This window comes from Gavialis gangeticus, unplaced genomic scaffold (genome assembly GCF_001723915.1).
Source record: "Gavialis gangeticus isolate Ggan-Ray unplaced genomic scaffold, GavGan_comp1, whole genome shotgun sequence".
NCBI classification, from domain to species: domain Eukaryota; kingdom Metazoa; phylum Chordata; order Crocodylia; family Gavialidae; genus Gavialis; species Gavialis gangeticus.
This window is the reverse complement of record NW_017728993.1, coordinates 77,726,480-77,745,206: the sequence shown is the minus strand read 5'-3', so window position 1 is coordinate 77,745,206 and position 18,727 is coordinate 77,726,480. Positions and strand designations below refer to the sequence as shown.

At 41.1% G+C, this 18,727-nt stretch overlaps 1 protein-coding gene across 1 annotated transcript in view; it reads right to left on the bottom strand.

Moving 5' to 3' along the window:
- The window catches only part of CRB1 (crumbs 1, cell polarity complex component), a 173,018-nt gene that overhangs the window by 65,740 nt on the left and 88,551 nt on the right, over nucleotides 1–18,727 (bottom strand). Inside the window, exon 6 of the mRNA XM_019528364.1 lies at nucleotides 1,620–2,573. Within this exon, the coding sequence (XP_019383909.1) occupies nucleotides 1,620–2,573 (954 nt within the window). The remainder of the gene's footprint in view (nucleotides 1–1,619; nucleotides 2,574–18,727) is intronic.

The following is an 18,727-nucleotide window of genomic DNA, read 5'->3' as shown; positions in this document are numbered from 1 at the left end:
TATATTGAATGCTATCTAATAATTTTCAACAGTTTGAATGCAAGAATAAGCTTCTCTTGGCCCTGAATGTTTTTAATTTCATTTCTTATAAGGAGGCAAGCATATTTACCAGATGCTGTCCTATACTCCAAAGTTACTTTTCAAACCTTTGGCTAAATTACAGCTGGACTTCAAAGCAGTCTGTTTCAGTTACCTATCAGACTGTCATTTTTGCAATAAAAAAAGAAATAAGGTATGTATTGATAGCTATGAAGTACAACATATGAAATAATATAGTATTGAAACACTTTGAAATCTATTTCAAGCTACAGCTTTCTGCAGAAAATCATCCAATAAGCCCCAGGGGACCAGATCTTCAGGCAATATGAGTGTAGTTTCATTGACTGCAGTGTAGGCATGCTGATTTACACCAGCGGAGGATCCAGCCCTGTGGATCTGACTCAAGTGCTCCTGTTGCTCTTCGTTTCTGTCATCCTACTAGGCAAAAATGTGTTGTCAGTTCCTTATCCTAAAATGTTGATGCACATTAACATGTGTGGATGGTGAACAACTCGTAGGTGACAAATCCTGCATGCTTCTCTCATGCAAAGTTCTTGATATGAGTTCAAGAGGAGTTTTCCTGACAAAGGTTTGCAGAATCCAGTTCAAAGGTGGTATATTTACAACTCCAAACTGAAGCTATTTATTTCTATGACAGGTATAGCATAACCAGGAGCCAGTACAGAGACCGCCTATGTCCTTTCAGTGGTTCCTCCAGCTTATAATGGAGGAACCACTTGGGGGAAAAGATGGGAGTTCAATTTCCAGAACCCTTCTGTTTTGGGCTTTCTTGCTGACACAGCCTATTGGACTGGTAGTTAGTTGGTTTTTCATATGTGGTCACACATCTACTAGGAAACAGACACCTTTAATATTGGTTACCAGCTGTTGACAGATTTTGCCAACTCCAACCCTGAGCAGGACTTGAATTAGCTAAGAAAGAGGTGAAAAGATTTTGATACTAGGACTTCAAAGCATCCACTCTCCCTAGTGTGGTAAGAACAATCAAACAATCAAAATAATTTTAACTTCATGTACTGGTGAAAATTCATGTAGATGTCAATTAAAAAAACAAGATTTAAAAAAATTTTTTTAGTAAGTTTGATTTTACTTTATTCACCATCAGTCACACAGCCAGTTCTTTACAAGGGCAGATTGGCACTGGAGATAAGATTTACAGAAACACCTGAGTGACTTTTGAAAAGGAGATGTAATTTCTTTAAGTCAGTTATACGTTTCTGTAAATTTTACCCCAAGAGCATAACTGCCAGCAGGGTAGAGTTTTCCAAAATTTATAGAGTATTGAAAGTCAAAAGATTAAAAACATTGTTGAGCAGAAGCCATAACTTTACTTTGACTTTTCTGTCTCACTGAAATTCAGGCTTCTGAGAGAGAACTAGACAATAATGAGCTCCTGCTACTACTGACCTCCTGCATTTTCTTGTCAGTTGATAATAAGCTCCAGAGGTCTTAAGGGTCATGGTGTTTCAGCACTGGTATAAGCAGATTTGTTGCTTACGATTAAGTGCCAGTGCTTTCAGCTAGCATTTAATACTCTAATGCTGAGAGCACTGTCTTACCTGTTGAACAGTTTGGCCCGGTGTAAGGCCTGTAGCAGTCACACTGATAACTCAGCCACAAATTGATGCAGCGCCCCCTATTTTGACAAGGGTTGTTTTCACACCAATCCTTTTTAGCACAGCCTGCCTTGACATTTAAAGTTGATTCAGATGACACGTTGTCTGGTGTAATAATGTTCAAGTCTATTTCAATGTCCTGAAGACAGCCTATAAATGAAGGTGCAGAATGCATATTATAGGTGTTTAATAGAGAGTCACCACTCGTGATTCCCACTGGCAAACCACCCAAAAATGTGCTCTGAAATGCAGGCATCAGTTGGTCACTATTTATTGTAGCAGCAGTTTTATTGACACATGATTCTATACATGAGCTGTCGAGTAAATTAAGAGTAACAGCTCTTGTGAAGGTTACCTCTACTGAATGCCATTTCCCATCACTGACATTATGTGAAATAAGGAAAAGATCCTGTGGCTGACTATTGACTTGCATGGCTAAGTGTAAGTGGCCATTTAGTAACTCCAACTTCACAAATGTATCTTTTCCCCCTCGGTAAAATATAAAGGCTGTAGGTTGCACAGTGTGAAATCTCAGGTTTATGTTGTAGAAGGAGTCTTTTGCAGGGCTCTTGATGCTCCTCACCCAAAGGAAACCATTTCCCTCAAAAGAAAATGTAGTTAATTTTTCACAGTGTATTCCAGTATACCCAGGTGGGCACATGCAGCTGGATCCATGCTGGCCATTTTTTAAATGGGGAATACATATTCCATTATTTTGGCATTGGTGATCAGTGCAGCCCTGAAGAACCTCACTACAGTTCCAGCCACCATAAAACATCCCCTCCTTATCTCCAGGGGGGCAATGGCAAGTATAATTTCCAGGAAAATTCTCACAGGTTCCACCATTTTGGCAAGGGTTCATGTAACACTCATTGATGTCTTCTTCACAGTGAATGCCTACAAAAAAAAAAAAAAAGAGAGAGAGAAAAATCTAGTATAGGTAAGTGCAAGAGGGAATCCTATGTTTAATTCTTTTTAAACTGCTTTGTAGTTATAATAAATTTACTTTAATTCAAAGTGAGTGACAACTTTTTATAAAAGGATGTTAGATCCATAGCACGCTGGAGACCAAGGTCTTGAGAGAGGCTGCACTGTCATATTTTCAGCTGCACTGTCATATTTGGAGCATGTGAGAGGAAGTATGTAGGCATGCTCAGGGACACCCCTGCTGGCACGCATTGGCATCATGGTGTAAGTATACCCTTGGAAAATCCCACTCCCAAATATCCTAAAGCCTCATGAAGCCTTATAGGACTTCTCTGGAAGATGTGTTTTAAAGATGGTGTCTCTTACTGTGGATAAAGGGCTCTAATCAATGGGCTATTAGGTAAAAGGTAGACTCCTGTTCTCTCCTACTTGAGTTTTTTGGGGTTAGACAAGCTCAGAGCAATACCTATGTAAGTGAAAGAAATGCAAAGGAATGCTTATTTTTGTGAATCTCAGTTAGAGTTTGAATTTAGCCTGAGTGTGCAGCAGCAGAAGCTTGGGCATCTCACTGAATTCATTAAGCATCTACATGATTTGGGGGAAGGGGACACTTGTAGCCTATATGTTCGAATTAGGTGTCTAAGAAAGCACCTAGTTATATGAGGATTTGTCTACCCTGCCTTCTTGCTGGGCCTGAGAATGCTATCATGAAGTACACCCCACTTTCTTGCTCCTACCCCATGGCAAAACCCAGAAGAGAGATACTATATCTCTCTTACAGTAGTTCTTAGAACAGATTTGATGCATGAAGCATCAGTGGATGGAGTGTGTTTTTGAGCTTGGCACTGAAATGCTGCAGACAAGCCCCTTTTAAATTAGCTCTGTGTGTGTCCGTTTCTTTTACTCCATTTCCCAGCTGTAAAATGAAGGCTGCTGTAAGGATAAATACATGAAAGTCTGTGAAGTGCTCAGATCCACTGGTGATGTTGAGCATGTGACCTACCCGAGATAGATAAACTAATTCTTCCGCAATCAAACTCCCATTTCTATTTTTATAAATCCAGCTTGGTTTAGGAGTTTCCTTTTACTCTTACAAACAAATGAGCCTTTGAACATAGATATTTGAAGGAAGTGGTGGTATTCAGTGACCACGTCACCATGTTTCTAGAATGACTTTCCCCTTCCTTCAATAGATTCATTCTGCAGCATAATTGATATAATCATGCTTATTTCACAGAGGTGATTTGACCAGATGAAGAGACATAAGAGCATATGAAATGGAGCAGGGAACTCCATTTTCTCACCTCTCTTGGAAATCTGGGGATTAGTGGTGGAAAACTCGGGTAAGGTGAAACTTGCAGAAATTCCACTTCCCTCCCCGGTTATTTTTTTTTTCCAGACAAGGAAACAGAAGTCTTGAGATGCTCAACTGAAATACAGTAAAAGCTGAGTTACCCGGCATAAGTTGGGTAAAGCGGGTGCCAGGTATCTAAACATTCTGGTTATCTGAGGCAGAGGTGTTCAACCTTTTTGAAAACTGCACGGGTGGCTGGGAGGGGGGGTGATGGCCACATGTGGAGCAGTGGCAGCACAGGGTGGTGGGTGGTGGCAGCAGCTGTCATGTGAGAGCTCCCCCCCACACACACACACACACAGACACACACACACACACACACACCCGGCCGGCTGGCTGGAAATTCTAGTTAATAGAGTATTCCAAATAGTATAATGCTGGTTAACACAGTGTTTACTGTAGAATTATAAATTATTGTCCTTAAGAAGTAATTAACAAAAAGAAAGTTTCAATCTTCTGATTCTCTCCCTGAAACAAGATTGGCTTCTTTGGCCCCATGTTGGCCCTTCATAAATTATATATGGCTTCTGTTGCATAACTAACAACATACATGAGACATGACTGACTTGTTATAAGGTGACAGCTTTCTTTAAGGTACTTTAACTATCTTTGTATATTAACCTATAAGGACCTGTACTTTCTCCAGCAAAACACAAGCATCATAGGAAATTGAGAAAAGAGTTAAGTAATTTTGCTTGGTTTGGAATAGCAACACACAGACTTAGTTATTCACTTGCACCAATTCAATGCCTGTCTACTTTACTCAATGATAGCAATAACTAGGCACATATAAAAGGTCATCATGTTAAGCAATAAGTTATAGTGAAGATTTGTCTTAGGGAGTTGGCCTAGATTGTTTTTTGATCACACCTTTGGTATAAAAGGCTCTCTTAGCAATGAACCTTACCACTTGGCAGTCCCCAGTTAGGGCATGCAGTCTGTAGGTGAAACTTCAGATTATGAAATGCAGCCAGTACTCCCTCTGTCACGTTTTGGCAGTGGAATACTACTGCAATGGGCTCTTTGTTTTCCAGCTAGGTTTATATTTATGCTAGCATGAGATGTCTATTTGTACATTAATGTGTAGTGGCACCTGGCAGAAATATGAAACATTAGGACTGACTTTCTTAAAATAAAGTTCACTTCCCTAATCTTCATTGACTAGGGGCCAGAATGGTATCTGCCTTACCCAGTTTATAGTAATCTATGTGTTGTATTCTTGCCCTGCCTTTTGCTATTTTAGAAATCATTAGAATATATGAAAAGTGAGCTGTTGCCTGCTTCAGCCAATGTTTTAGTACATCTTCTACCCGATGTAGCCCATTTTTCTGCCTTTAAAAGAGAGAATGATGTGTCCACATGTTTCATATACAACTAGATCTTCTGCAGCTGCTGAAGAAATGTGGGTGTCATTGGGTTTTTGTGTCAGAGCTAAAATACATTCAATACTGAAGCAGTTGGATGAGCTGTGTGCTCAACTATGCCAAAAGCTATCTGATCACTATCTTGAAGTGATCATAATTTATTTAGAAACGTATGGTTTGGAAGTACTTATTAGACCTTTTGCAGAATGAATCAGCAAATGGGTGGGCATAAAATATGGTCTAACTAGGAATTCACAAAAGCCTTTCTCAGCTATATCTGAGCATGACACATTCACTAATGAAGGTATCCTCCCATACCACTTGTGAAGCAGGTCAGTACTACTTATCCCCATTTTACACATAGGGAACTGAGGCATAGCAGTATTAAGCGACTTGTCCAGATTCACTAGGAAGGTGATGTCAGAAGCAGAAAAGAAAACCAGGTCTCTAGTGGTTAAGTTTAGTGCCTGGATTACAAGGCTGTCCTCACTTTCTGTTTCCTGTACAAAGTAAATTATCTCTATGGGACTGAGACTGTAACTCGTGCAATTAAGAACTATGATCCCCCTACACGTTTCTACAGCATATAGCACAGTGCCTGATCTATGATTACAGGTCCCTTAGCATTACCACAATACATATAACAACCAGAGAGGCCAGATCTTTCTTGTCCCCTGATCCTGAGCAGGATTCCCATAGAAATCGATGGGTATTCTGCATGAGATATTTACAGAATTGGGACCTTGATGGGTCCTAGTGAGGGTGAGTATTCTTAGAGATTAACAAATAAATACAATGGAATAAATTAACCATTATTTGGAAAGCTATGTGCACCTGAAAATTAACTCTGCCATTAGCTGGCATTTTGTTGGTATCATATCTAGTCTGCTTTTCCTATTTTTGCATTTTGGTAGTCATTTACCTCTCTGGAAACTGGATGCACCCACTTTGTTCTTATTTTGCACAGGTCTAAACAACTAAAGAAAGTGTAAGGCGCTAGTGAATCAGGACCTAAGGGTGCCTATATATGTGCTCCAATGTGTTCTAGTTAGAATGATCTAGCATTGCCACAGTATCATGTGGGTAAAATGGGGATAGTAAAACTGGCCTGCTTCACAAGTGTTATGGGAAGATACCTTCACTGACCAGCTTCATGAGTGTTACGGGAGGATACCTTTATACCCCGTGGATTTAAAAATGGCCTCTGGGGATCTTTAACTAAAGTTTGCAAATGAGCTTTAGTTAAATTGTCCTGCAGCCATTTTTAAAGGCATGGGGGATTAATATTTGTGATGCTGTAGCATTTTAATTAAGAGTGGCTTTCTGGGAACTGCTTTAACTAAAATGCCCTTACCCCACCCCGCAGCATGTGTACAGACACCCTAAATGCCTGATGAGTTGAAAGTAACACTAATAACTATAACTTCATGAACAAAGCCCATTTGTTTCTAAATCATACATGTTTCCACCCATTACATTCTGTCATGCATATACAGATGATGCTAACTAAAAAAGAAGAAAAGCACAGCACAATGACAAAACTTACTCCTGTTAGTGTGTTCTTTTGCCTATAGAGGAAGTAAACCCTGGATCACAATTACTAAATATAAAGAATCTTCATTTTAAGTTCAATTTTAATAAATGTCATTTAGTAAGAACATTAGTGTCTAAATATGAATCACTTTTAAATAATGGAAATGATATTACAAACATATCAACAAATAAGCCATATATTTTCTAGTTTGCATTAAGATAAATACAAGTACAAGTTCCACCAAAAAAAATAAGTTCTCTTTAAGTTCGCAAGACTGATTAAAGCAGCTATCCTTATGAGCAGTGCTTGATAATGCTTTTTATTTGCCAATTGCTGTGCAAGCTAGGACCACTGTAGCTCAATATTAATGCACTCAAGATAAAAGGATTAGTCAATATTTATACAACCATATATACAGCTTAGATAGCTCAGGTAGGTGTGTAGAAATCAGCAAACAAAATGGTTTATACTGTGATAGGATGTGAGACAGACTAACAGTTAGTGTGGGAGTAGGAGGAAATACTAACTGTCACTTCAGTGTTAATTGTTTTCAGTGGTTTGATGCATCTGCTCAAATAAATACACTGCATGTTATTTTGAAAGTAAAATTCTCCAGCTTTCTTTCATACTTGGCTCTTTCACACTGACCTTGAAAAAATCAGATAAAATAATGTACACCTTCCAAGTATTTCTCTTTTCATGTACTGTACATCAGTTTTTCCCCTACCTGAAATGTTATTGTAAACCTGAAATGGAAATGCGAATTTGACTTGACGTTTGAAAAATGTGCACATTTCTTTCATAATATGTTAATATGCTAAAATTATTCTTCTCAACAAATTTTTAAAAACTTAAGTTGATTCAAATATAATGGCAAATGATTTTCAGAGATATTGAATGACAAAAAATGCTGTTCAAGTTTAATTCTGTGAAGTGGTATTAGTGTTCAGCTGCATTAAATAATTGAACTATTACCTGAATGACAGTGTTGTATATATCTTTTTATTTACAATTTTTTTACAACCCCCCCATATTGATTTCTAAATTCGTTTTAGATATACAAGTAGAAAATTGATATTCAGACATCATTCATATTCAGTAAAGTCTAACTATCATTTAACTAGAAAGTAATTACCTGTAAGCACTGTTATTAAAACAATATAAGTCTGTATCCCAGCTGGAACCATTTTTCCTGTTACAGTATTTATGTGGTCCACAGTAAGTCCTGTAAATTTTGAAGCAATTCTAGATTTGAGGCTTCTTTTCCTAGATTAGCTTCCTCTGCTGTATCGGCTGATGTAGCCAGACAGTGTAGTTTACACAAGTCAAATCTGTGGGGCTTAACATAAGACTCATTATACTGCTTACGTACTAGATATGTATTATACTTAGATTCTTTTTCAACCTGTAACTTCTCACACTCCATCCAAAGGTACTTGCAAAAAACGTTGATTATATAGTTACAGAAAAACAGGCTCTTGGCACTTCCTGTGGCTCTATTGCCTTCTGTTTGAGAGATTCTTTTTCCTTAAGATTGTATACCCACATTTTCAAAATAGTTAAAAAGCCAGATAAACTTCTCCATAGACATTGTTATTTGAGGATAATCATGATAGAAAATATGTTATTTTGGTTTCTTTTATTTATGGAAGCAAAGAAATTCTTTGTGTTGTAGTGGAATTTGCATATACTACCTCTCAAAATTTTTACTCACATAGATTTTTTCAGAATTAAATGAAAAAATAAATGCAGTTGTTGAAACAAATCCCCAGACTGTAGGACTTCCATTACCAAAGACTACATGCAAAATTACATTACCAAATGTGAATAGTCTTCACATCAAAGCTTGGCAGATTAATTTTATTTTAGCATTCATCCATGCCATATTGTAAACTTTCTTTCAGTGATCTGATTCCATCTTTTTATCAGTTCCAGGAGAAAAAGCTTTTGACCTGTGTTTCCTTTTGTGAAAAGAAGGCAATTCAAGAATATGTGGGTTGTGAATTAATGCAGAGTATGGATTCCAGACACTTATTTTAGCTTGCTAGAGTTCTGCCATCAGCACTCAAAGTTTATCAATGATACTTTTATATAAATCAGTGCAACATGGCAACAGAGCAATGGGCATAATAGAAAAAACACAGTTTTCTATTGACACTAACACTGTAATGAACCAAATTCAGTATAGATTTGTAATAGTCTGAAATTTGGGAAAGTCCAGCTGTGGAGTTTGAACTACAAACCCACCAATGTTCAAAACTGAGGATTTTGGTTAAGCACATTGCATAGAAAATATATTTTGATTTTTATAATAAGCTGAGATGTATTATAAGCTGATATGGACCTCTGTCCCACAAAACTGAGTTTTTTCTATGTCTCAACTCTAGCTGTAATACAAATAGGAATACATTTTTGGCTAACTGAAATGATTATGTACCCTTTAAAATATATATTCTAGATGTTGGACAAGGAGAAATCTGTAATTCTCTTTTCCCTACCCTTCATTAGCAGTTTTATTGGAAGAGCTTTGTTGTTAAAGCTGTTTCATTTTTTCATACAGCTTTTGTTTAAGAGGCAATGTTAATCCTGAAGACAACTGAATGTTCTGCACGGGCATCGTTTCTTCAGTATTCCAGGTCTTACTAAGTAATCATGAAAATTCAAATTTTGCCACATCTGTGCTAATAACTGCAAAGGGATAATTACTCTTTGCTAGAAGGAGGAAAGGCACCTTCATGAGCCAGTTTGCTCAGAGAAGTGAACTCAACCATCCTCAAATAGTGATAATTAAATCTCATGCTTGTGGGCATAAATCAGTTGCCACAGGGGTCAGGAAGGAAGTTTCATCGTCATAAACATAATTGTACAGCTGATGAGATGCAAAAGAATGGGCCTCTACCAGATAGTGAACTTAATGCAACCAGTGACCTGATCCAGGATAAAAAACGTCTGCTATTGTCTTAGCAGGAAAAAAAAATCATATAATACAAAAGACAAAACACAGAGCACACGGAGGGCTGAAGCTCTGTTTAAGTACTACATTATAATAAGCCTTTACTGACATTCAGATATCTACATGTGATAGCTTTCACATGAAGCACACATTTTTGTAAAGTTTTAACCTGCTAGTTATTTCTGTATTGCAGATTCATTATTCTGCTATTTTTCCTCCTGCCATTTGCAAAGTAAAATTTAGGGTGATATAATTTGGGAAAAAAATTAAAATAGAAACAGAGCTGAGTGACTTAGCTTAATCATTAAAGATGTCATTCTTGCTGAGGGATATGGAATTCATAACGTGCTATGATCGGTATAATAAGCTGTAACTCAACCTTTTTTTAAATTGCACTGGGCTGAAACTTCATAGGCTAGTTTGAACTTTTCAGTCTGCATGGTTTTTTTTCCCCTAAGCAGTAAAAAAAAAATTCCACTTAATCTCTTACATCATTAAACCTCTTTTTAGGGCAAAGGCTCTTGGAAATGTTTTTCCATTTGTGTAAGATGTTTTATCAGACCCTAAATAGTTTTCATTTGAAAAAATAACTTAAATGCTATAGGTGATTAGTTGTTTAGTGAGGACTGGTGTGTTTATTTTATTTTACAAATATTGGAAACAGCTGACCTAGTTAATGGATGGCATCAGCTTCTGAGTAGTTCAGCTGGCCTTGGTCATGAGGTTGCTTGGCTAAGCACTGCTATCCCCTGCTCAGTTCTATGTATAGCGTGACCAGAGGTAAGGATCCACAGGTTGTGGAAGACATGGAGCCATGTTTTAGAAGAACAGCATCACATAGTTGCGGCTAGGCTCTCATATTAAATTTGTTTTCCCTTGGATATTGCTCTGCTGCGTGTTCATGTCAATCCTGTTGCAGAGGTCGGCACCTAATCAGGAAAAAATGGTAAACGGACATTTTCTTGGCACCCATTTCTCTCCCATATCCCTGCTTCTCTTGAACTGTTTTACTTGCATCTGAGACAGAATATCTGCATGACTAGTATGTTTGTTAATTTTTCCTTTACTTGCTGAGATTTGTTTGAAGGTTTGCTTGGCATGTTTTGTTCTCATTTCCGGATGTTTCTGTATTTGCAGGTAAACTTAAACTAGTTCAGCCACGAGTGTGGTGTCCATATTCCCTCTACTACAGTACTCTTGTGCTAAGACCTTAGATCTCGGGAAAGAATGTGTCTCATTTTGTAAAAAGCTGCATTGGCACCAGACGGGGATACTCATGCACTAATACTTATTGCAAGGCAAATTTGTGCAGAAGATATTCAGCAGTTCCATTCTTACAGCAGAGCTAGCCTAACCCTCAGGCCTGTAATTCCCTTATGTGCTAATCCACAGCTCAGTTGGGTTTCCAAGCCATTGCTCTCTTCTGTGGGGCCTGCTGAGCTGTTCCCTGTTTCCTGTTGGATTTGAATCAGGAAGGACCAAATGGACAAAGGAGGGTAACAATGGGAACACATTGTAGGGGAATGACCTAACACTGGCCTCAGCACTCCAAACTTCCTAGTCAGTGTCCCACACCCTAATGCAATAGGGAACGCTTTCTTCTAGACCGCCCATTGACTAGTATGTCTCCACACTCCTTCCAATGTGGTTAAGGGCCTATATCCCTCAGGTTGCCCCTGACTGAAGAGTGGGGGAATCATTTTTGTGGTTTAGTGGAGCATGGAGTGCAGAAAGAAATACGGTTGTTAGCTATCTTAAAGAGAAGCTCAAGTAGGGTGACCATCAAGGTACCTCAAGAATAGAAGACAGTTGCATTTAGTGCAATTCTTCCCACCACCATGAACACTGCAGGTGTCCTGAGGCTGGAGGGGCATGGTGAGCTCCTGCAGGTGGTGGCAGCGGTGTTGGCAGTGGGGGCGTGGTGGCAGCAAGCGGGGAGATCCTGCAGGCAGCTGTGGCAGTGTTGGCGGTGGGGATGGACTGAGTGGGGAGCTCCCGCAGGTAGCCGCAATGATGTCAGCGGTGGAGGTGTGGGGGTGCCAAGTGGTGAAAAATAGAGGACATAAAGGTGTCTGGTTCATATCAATAGAGGACAGAGAACCAGAAAATAGGACTGTCCTCTATAAAACCGGACAAATGGCCACCCTAAGATCAAGTGAAATTTGACTAATCCAGAAGAGAGATCTGAAAGGGAGGAAAGCATGGTCAGAATAAAGTCATTAAGAGACAGTAGCATGGTTGAATGGGTTAGAAGAAAAAAGATGCATTGTGAGTGGGGCAATGAGGAGAAGGATGTGATTAGTAGGTAAGATTTTGGAAATATAATAGTAGGAAAAAAGAGTAGGCTTTAAAAGGAGCCTCAATGTATAAGGAAAATGAGCTGGATGCACCAATGATGACCCCAAAAGGCACATCCAGATGAGTGCACATGTGCAGTTTGCGATGCTGCAAAGCTGTTTGAGGCAGTGCAGACCGCATGCGGAGCACATGCAACTGCTCACTGTGCTGCAGATTTGACACTAGGAGAGCCTGGTGTCAAAAAAACAACTGCAATAAAAAGCAGCATGGTGCACATGGTGGTAGTGCGCACTGCCAGAAACAGATCTTGGCCATCCAGAGCCAGACTTTGGCTGCTAGCCAGGCCACATTGGTGCTGCTGCTGCCCCAGGAAGCCCCCAGCACCCCAGAAAGACTTTACAGAGGGGTCAGAGGCATGATAGCAGAGACCTCTTGACACACCTGAGGAGGGGGTAGTCAACAGCATGTCAGCTCTCCAAAAGTGGGGAGAAACAGGGTAACAAAAGGGAGCAGGAATTAGAATGGCAGGTAGGGTTGGGAGATTTTAAGAGTTTTATACATGACTGAACAGAGCTCTAGACTAGATATGTGAAAGCCAAAGGAAGATGTTCTGTTCATCGCTGTGTGTCTAATTTTAAATACCATGCCAGAAGGTTGGAAAGAGACTGTATAAAATTCATTCTACTTTTCACATTTCACTTTTCAGGGTATCCTAACTACACTGTCAAATTTAAAACATTAATGATTTGAGTTGCATTCACTATAGATTACACACTGATACATGCAGAAACTACATGCGTGTATGAAACGTATCCTTACAGACTTTAAAGAACCAATCCTTCCTAGCTTTTAATAGGAGCATACACTATCGTGTTTCATTGACTTGAAACCCTGCTTTGACCATGCAATTAATAAATAAATAAAAACTCACCATGGAATTTAAAAAATATATAATTCTTAAAACTGTTGGATTTTAAGGGTTTTAAAAAAGATTTACTCTTTGATAAATATATTTGTTAAGAAGGTTTGGGCTGAATCCAGTCATTTGTAACAGGAATTTTATATCTCGTTTCTTGTTGGCTGTTTTCTACTTGTTCTAATTGAGATAGGCATATATAGCCATTGTGCTGTCTAGTGTGAAACTGCTCCTGCCCTTAATTCTTGCCCAGGGAGATAGTAGCTTGGAAAACTATTTCAGTGATTTGCCAGAATTTTGTTGGTTTTTTTTTTTTTTTTAAAAAGCAATGTGCATTTGTACAACATATAAAAGTGACTGTATTTGCATAACCTTATTGTCAGTCCATATTACAATAAGTTCAAAAAGCCAGTAGGCTAGAAAATGATAGTTTTAATAGGGCATATCCGGCTGAAAGAAGAACAGAGCTCTCTAAGAATAGAAAAACATGGTGTGTGCATAGTATGTGCATACTGTGTCTATATATTAAGCTGTGTATATACAATATTATTATATCTTTATATGCTATCACAATATAAATATAATGTGATAGATTTAGTATCAAGTTTACCTGACGCACACTTTCCTTGCCAAGGGAATTAACTGTGCATTGCTGTGGATATTGCATATGCAGATTGCTGGGTGCAGCAGATAACAAGGTTATGAACTTAATTACATTATAGATGTTGCTGTATTATATTTCTTTGCTACTTTATATCATTTTACCTTATATTTGTATTATTCTACATATATAGAGAGAGGGGGCAGGGGCTAGTTTGTCTGTCTGTCCATAATGCTCTTGGAGGGTGTGGCTCCAGCCAGTGCTGCATGAGGGGCAAGTTGCCTGTCAAGAATGATGGCAGTGACGGAGTGCCACCATGACAGCAGGGATGGAGCAGCCTCTCCTCCCCCAGCCCTGCTCTTTGGAGGCAGCAGCGGCACAGGGTGGTGACGGCATGGCGCTGGCCTCGCACCCCCACTCCATCCCCTCCACCCCCACTGTCATTCTTAACTGATGATTTGCTAGTATTACTATATATGTATAATATATACTGTATAACATACAGAAAGGCACAAAGGCATTACAGGCAATATTTCTGTTTTTGACCAGGGTTAGACTTGTAAATGACAGTGGCTTATGATTATGACAACTTCAGATGAGTTAAAACATCAAGGAACAGAGGGACAGTGGACTGGAAGGGGACAGCTAAGCCACAGAGTCCTGCCCTTCACATTCACAGTTCTGTCCTCTGCATTTTGTACAAAAGGGTCTATGAGATTATCCACTCTGATCCCTCTCACACACCAGAGTCACAAAGTACCCTAAAAAGAAACCCTACAATATTTCTTAAATATTGAGTAAAGAGCAGAAGCAAAAATCAGGGGAGACAAGACACTGCCAATGCCTATGTGACAAGGCTGTTCAATGGATTGCTAATTAGAACTCACCATAAATATAGGGGAATCTTACACTTCAATTCAGCACAAGTTGTATAGGACCACTGTAGATCTTGGGAACATAGCTGGCAGATAACGCAGGTTAAAAACCATGAGGCCATGCTTTTGCTGCCATTAATTCTTGAGCTAGCTAGATTAGATCTAGAGTGGCTATTCCCATATGTGTGCAGTCTACATTGGCAGGAGATATGATATTCATATCTTGTAATGCTCAGATAATATTGCTTCTAACCAACTTGTACCTGCTTCATAGTGAACTAATAATCAGCTAATCTTTGAACCTCAAGGCCAAAGCAAGTGTTAGCTCATGTTCTAACTTTTCCCATAGCTCCTTTCCCCTCTCCCACTTAGGCACACCACCTAAGATTGTTAAGAAGAAAAGACAGTGCCCAAATTGCGGTGTATTACTATTAATCATTATGACAAACTAATGTCATGTTGTGAACACAGCTAGAGTATCCAGTGTGGGGATCAATTTGAATCAGCCCCAACTGATTATCAGCACATTAGCTACCAATGTTGGATTTTCTTTTGAATTTTTTTAGAATCTGTGTGTAATCTAAATGGCAAAGTTCAGCATAGATAAAATGAGAGTGAGAACACATTTTCCTTAACACATTTCTTCCTAAAATATGGCAATGTCCCTGCTTCTAAGGTAATTAAAGTATTTACATTTAAAAAGGTGAACAGCATCCATACAGGCAGTAAAAGGTTAGTTTAATGACTTCGTATTTCTCCATGCACTTGAGAGTTGCTAAGGGCATCTTAACAAAAAACAGTCAGACCTGATTATAATCACTTCAGTATTTATTCCAAACAGTGTAAATGAGTAGATTATAAATATGTAAAAATAGTATTGCTTATGCTTTTAGTACCAGCAAATTTTGAACAATTAAGAGCTAGATGCTACAGGGAACAATTTGGGTAAAAGCACTTTTATGTGATGCCATAGGGATATAAAATAAGTTTTTGGTACTCTTTTCTCCAGCTTATTGTCACTGCTTAGTATCCCAATGAACTGTTTATGTGCTTGAGAAGTTCTTAACATGTTTGAGACTTGCCAGTGATAAATAGTTGTCACCAGACTATAAACTTCCTGAGTTCAGTCAGGGTGAAGCATACAACACAATCATTTTTTTGCTGTCTGTCCCGGGGCGGGGTCCCAGGAGCAGCCGTGATCTCTCCTGGCGCCCCCTACCGTGCCAAGTTAGGGTCCATGCACCCTCGTTCTCGCCCGCGATGTCTTTGATGATAAAAGTATTAAGGGAGGCTGCCTTTTATCCCCCTTGGCGCAGTACCCCTGACGTACTTGGCCAATGTTGTGTCTAATTGCTCTGGTGCATTCCAGTCTTAGGGGCTGCGCATGGCTCCTACCACCCCTAATACCACACCCCAAACCTCTCGGATGTCCCAGACATTGTCTAGTCAATTACTGTTGTCCGCCCTCGCGGACGCTCTGTCCTCTCTTTCCTTACAGTCGCCCGTGCTCCCCGCAGACGCTCCCAGGCCTCTCTAGGCCGAGCCCACACCAGGCCCTTCTCACTTGTGTGCCGTCCCTGGGGCTTCCTGCTTGTGTGCCCTCACAGGCACTCCCTGGCTTCCCCGCAGCTGCTGCCCGCCCTGGGGCTTCTCTCGCGCTCGCCCTTGCCCGCCCTGGGGCTTCTCTCGCGCTCGCCCTTGCCCGCCCTGGGGCTTCTCTCGCGCTCGCCCTTGCCCGCCCTGGGGCTTCTCTCGCGCTCGCCCTTGCCCGCCCTGGGGCTTAGCCTCACAGTTGGGCTCAGGTGGCCATAGCCATGCCTGGCCCCGAATCCCCTCCTTGGGCCTTAATACAAGCCCCCTCTGGGGTTTCTCATCCGTACCCACTCTGGGGTTTCTCACCCTTGGGGCTCAGGTGGCCATAGCTGTGCCTGGCCCACTAAATCCCCTCCTCAGGTCTTAAAGCATTTACGGCTCAGGCGGTCTCAGCTCTGCCTGGCCCTCAATCCCCCGTGCCCCTTTCACAGGGCTGGAGTCAATGCCCCCCCCCTCAATACTGTGCCTTCTCCGGCACCAGGGGCCCCACTGCCGTGGAGCCCCTCTGAGGCTTCCTCCAACCCCTACAGCCTCACCCGGTCCTCCAGTGTAACAACCAAAAGCAATAACATAAGCCAATCGGCTGCAACTCAAAGATAAGCCTCCTGGCTAAACATGAACTCTAAGTCATCAGGCTATTTATCCTTCCAAATCCCTACCAGGGCTTCCTTCACCTGGTGTCCTTCCCCAGAAGCTGCTCAGGCCATCAGGCTTCTCTACTCTGCCTACTTCAACAGAACTCCTACTTCCTCAGCAGCCAGAGGGGAACTGCCTGCTTGGCTTCAACCTGGGCTGTTTATATAGGCCAGGCCCTGCCCCCTTCTGGTCAGCTGACCAATTGCGGTTGCCCCGGCAACCGACACCTGTTCTTCTTTCTAGGAGCAGGGCACTTCAGTGCCCTGCGACACACCTCCCCCCTTAAGTTTGAGTCCCACTAGGAGCGGGGTGTGGAAGTGCCCTGTGACATTGTCACTAGGTAACAATGGGAACCCTGTATCTTTAGGTTTATAAGAAAGCAGAATATTTTTGGTCTTTGCCTTACCTTTACTTAGGCTGAAATGGAAGTCACTTCCTAGAGCCACAGAACTATAGTTTTAAGGAAAACATAAATTAAAAAAATAGAATATATTTCCAAAACATGAAACTCAGTACTTAGGGCCTCCCATTGCAAACATAATTTAGCTTCATGCTACTACTGTATTTAAGGTCTCCTCACATGACTATGGGCCTCATTATACTAGGTCAGGGGGCATTATATAATGTTGTACATTATTAACTGACCATTTATTGCACTTCTGTGAGGCAGATAAATATTATCCTAGTTTACGGATGGGAAATCTGAGTCAGTTTGATTGTGCGTGTTTATAATTAAGGGTATCTGGGTGTTTTAACAGCATTTGCACCTTTTTAAGTGAATTTATGCAACCCAGGTTTTGTCCAAGAAGCTTTAGTAGATGATGATTTTGCCTAAATGCTATGAGGATTTCATCCTCTCATGATTTTCTCTTCCTTTACCACTCCTTGTTTCAAGACTCAGGATGGCCTATGAAAATAAAGTTGCATTTCTTGTGGAGTGTGTAATAGGGGATACTTGGCCTTATTACAAAGAAAGGAGTAAAAGGATATTTGCACTTTTAAGACAGCAGGCACAGTAGGACCCTGCCTCTCCCTCACTATATAAGCACAGCAGCAGGAAGAGCTGCATAGCTGGCTTTGGGAAAGCTTGAATGAGAAGACTAAGTTGGAGTGACAAGCCTATATCCAAGCCTGGAGAGAGGCTGGCGGGATGGTGACAGGTACAAAAGATAAAATAAAGCATACAGTGGCTGTAAGGGGAGCAGAAATGCTGCACATAGACAACCCTGCAGGACTGGAAGGCCTACTTGAGAGTTGACGAGGACTCATAAAAAAAGACTGGACATTAGGCTTGTGCAAAGTGGCTAGTATTTGCTTGGGATTTGCCCGATTCGGGGAACAGTGATTCGATTTGATGATTCAAATCACTGTCTCAAATCGATTTGGCCGAATCTGATTCAGAGATTTGGCTGATGCTGAATCAGCCAAACTTCTCAATCACCCAGGCCCAGCCTCCGCCCACTCTCCCAGCCCCAGCAATGGCTGCCCCACCCGGCCCAGCTCTTGGCACTTTGGAAAAAAAAAGCCCTGACTCACCGGTGCTGCTGGGTAGGGGGGTGATCCCTGCTGCCCTCCACTGCCTCACACTGCATGGGTGGCTCTGCACGAGCCCCCCAACCTCCCTCTGCTGTCCCAGCGTCTCCCATGGTTGCCCGCCCACCCCAGCTCTGGCCCTTTAAGAAGAAAAAAAAATGAGAAAACCCCCTGGACTCACTGTTCCTGCCTGGCTGTCCCCACTGTCCCCTGCTGCCCTGCTTTGTGTGAGGGGCTGTGCACGATCCCCCTGAAGCCCCAAGGCAGGTGCAGGAGTGGTGAGTCCCAGGGTTTTTCTTGTTTTGTTATGTTTTCTTAAAGGGCCAGAGCTGGGTTGGGGGGCTCATTGCAGAGCCCCCCACACAGCATAGGGCAGTGAGGATTGTCCCCTCCACCCAGCAGCACCTGGTGAGTGGGGCTTTATTTTAAAGCACTGGGAGCAGGGGCAGGCAGGGCAGCCATGGGGG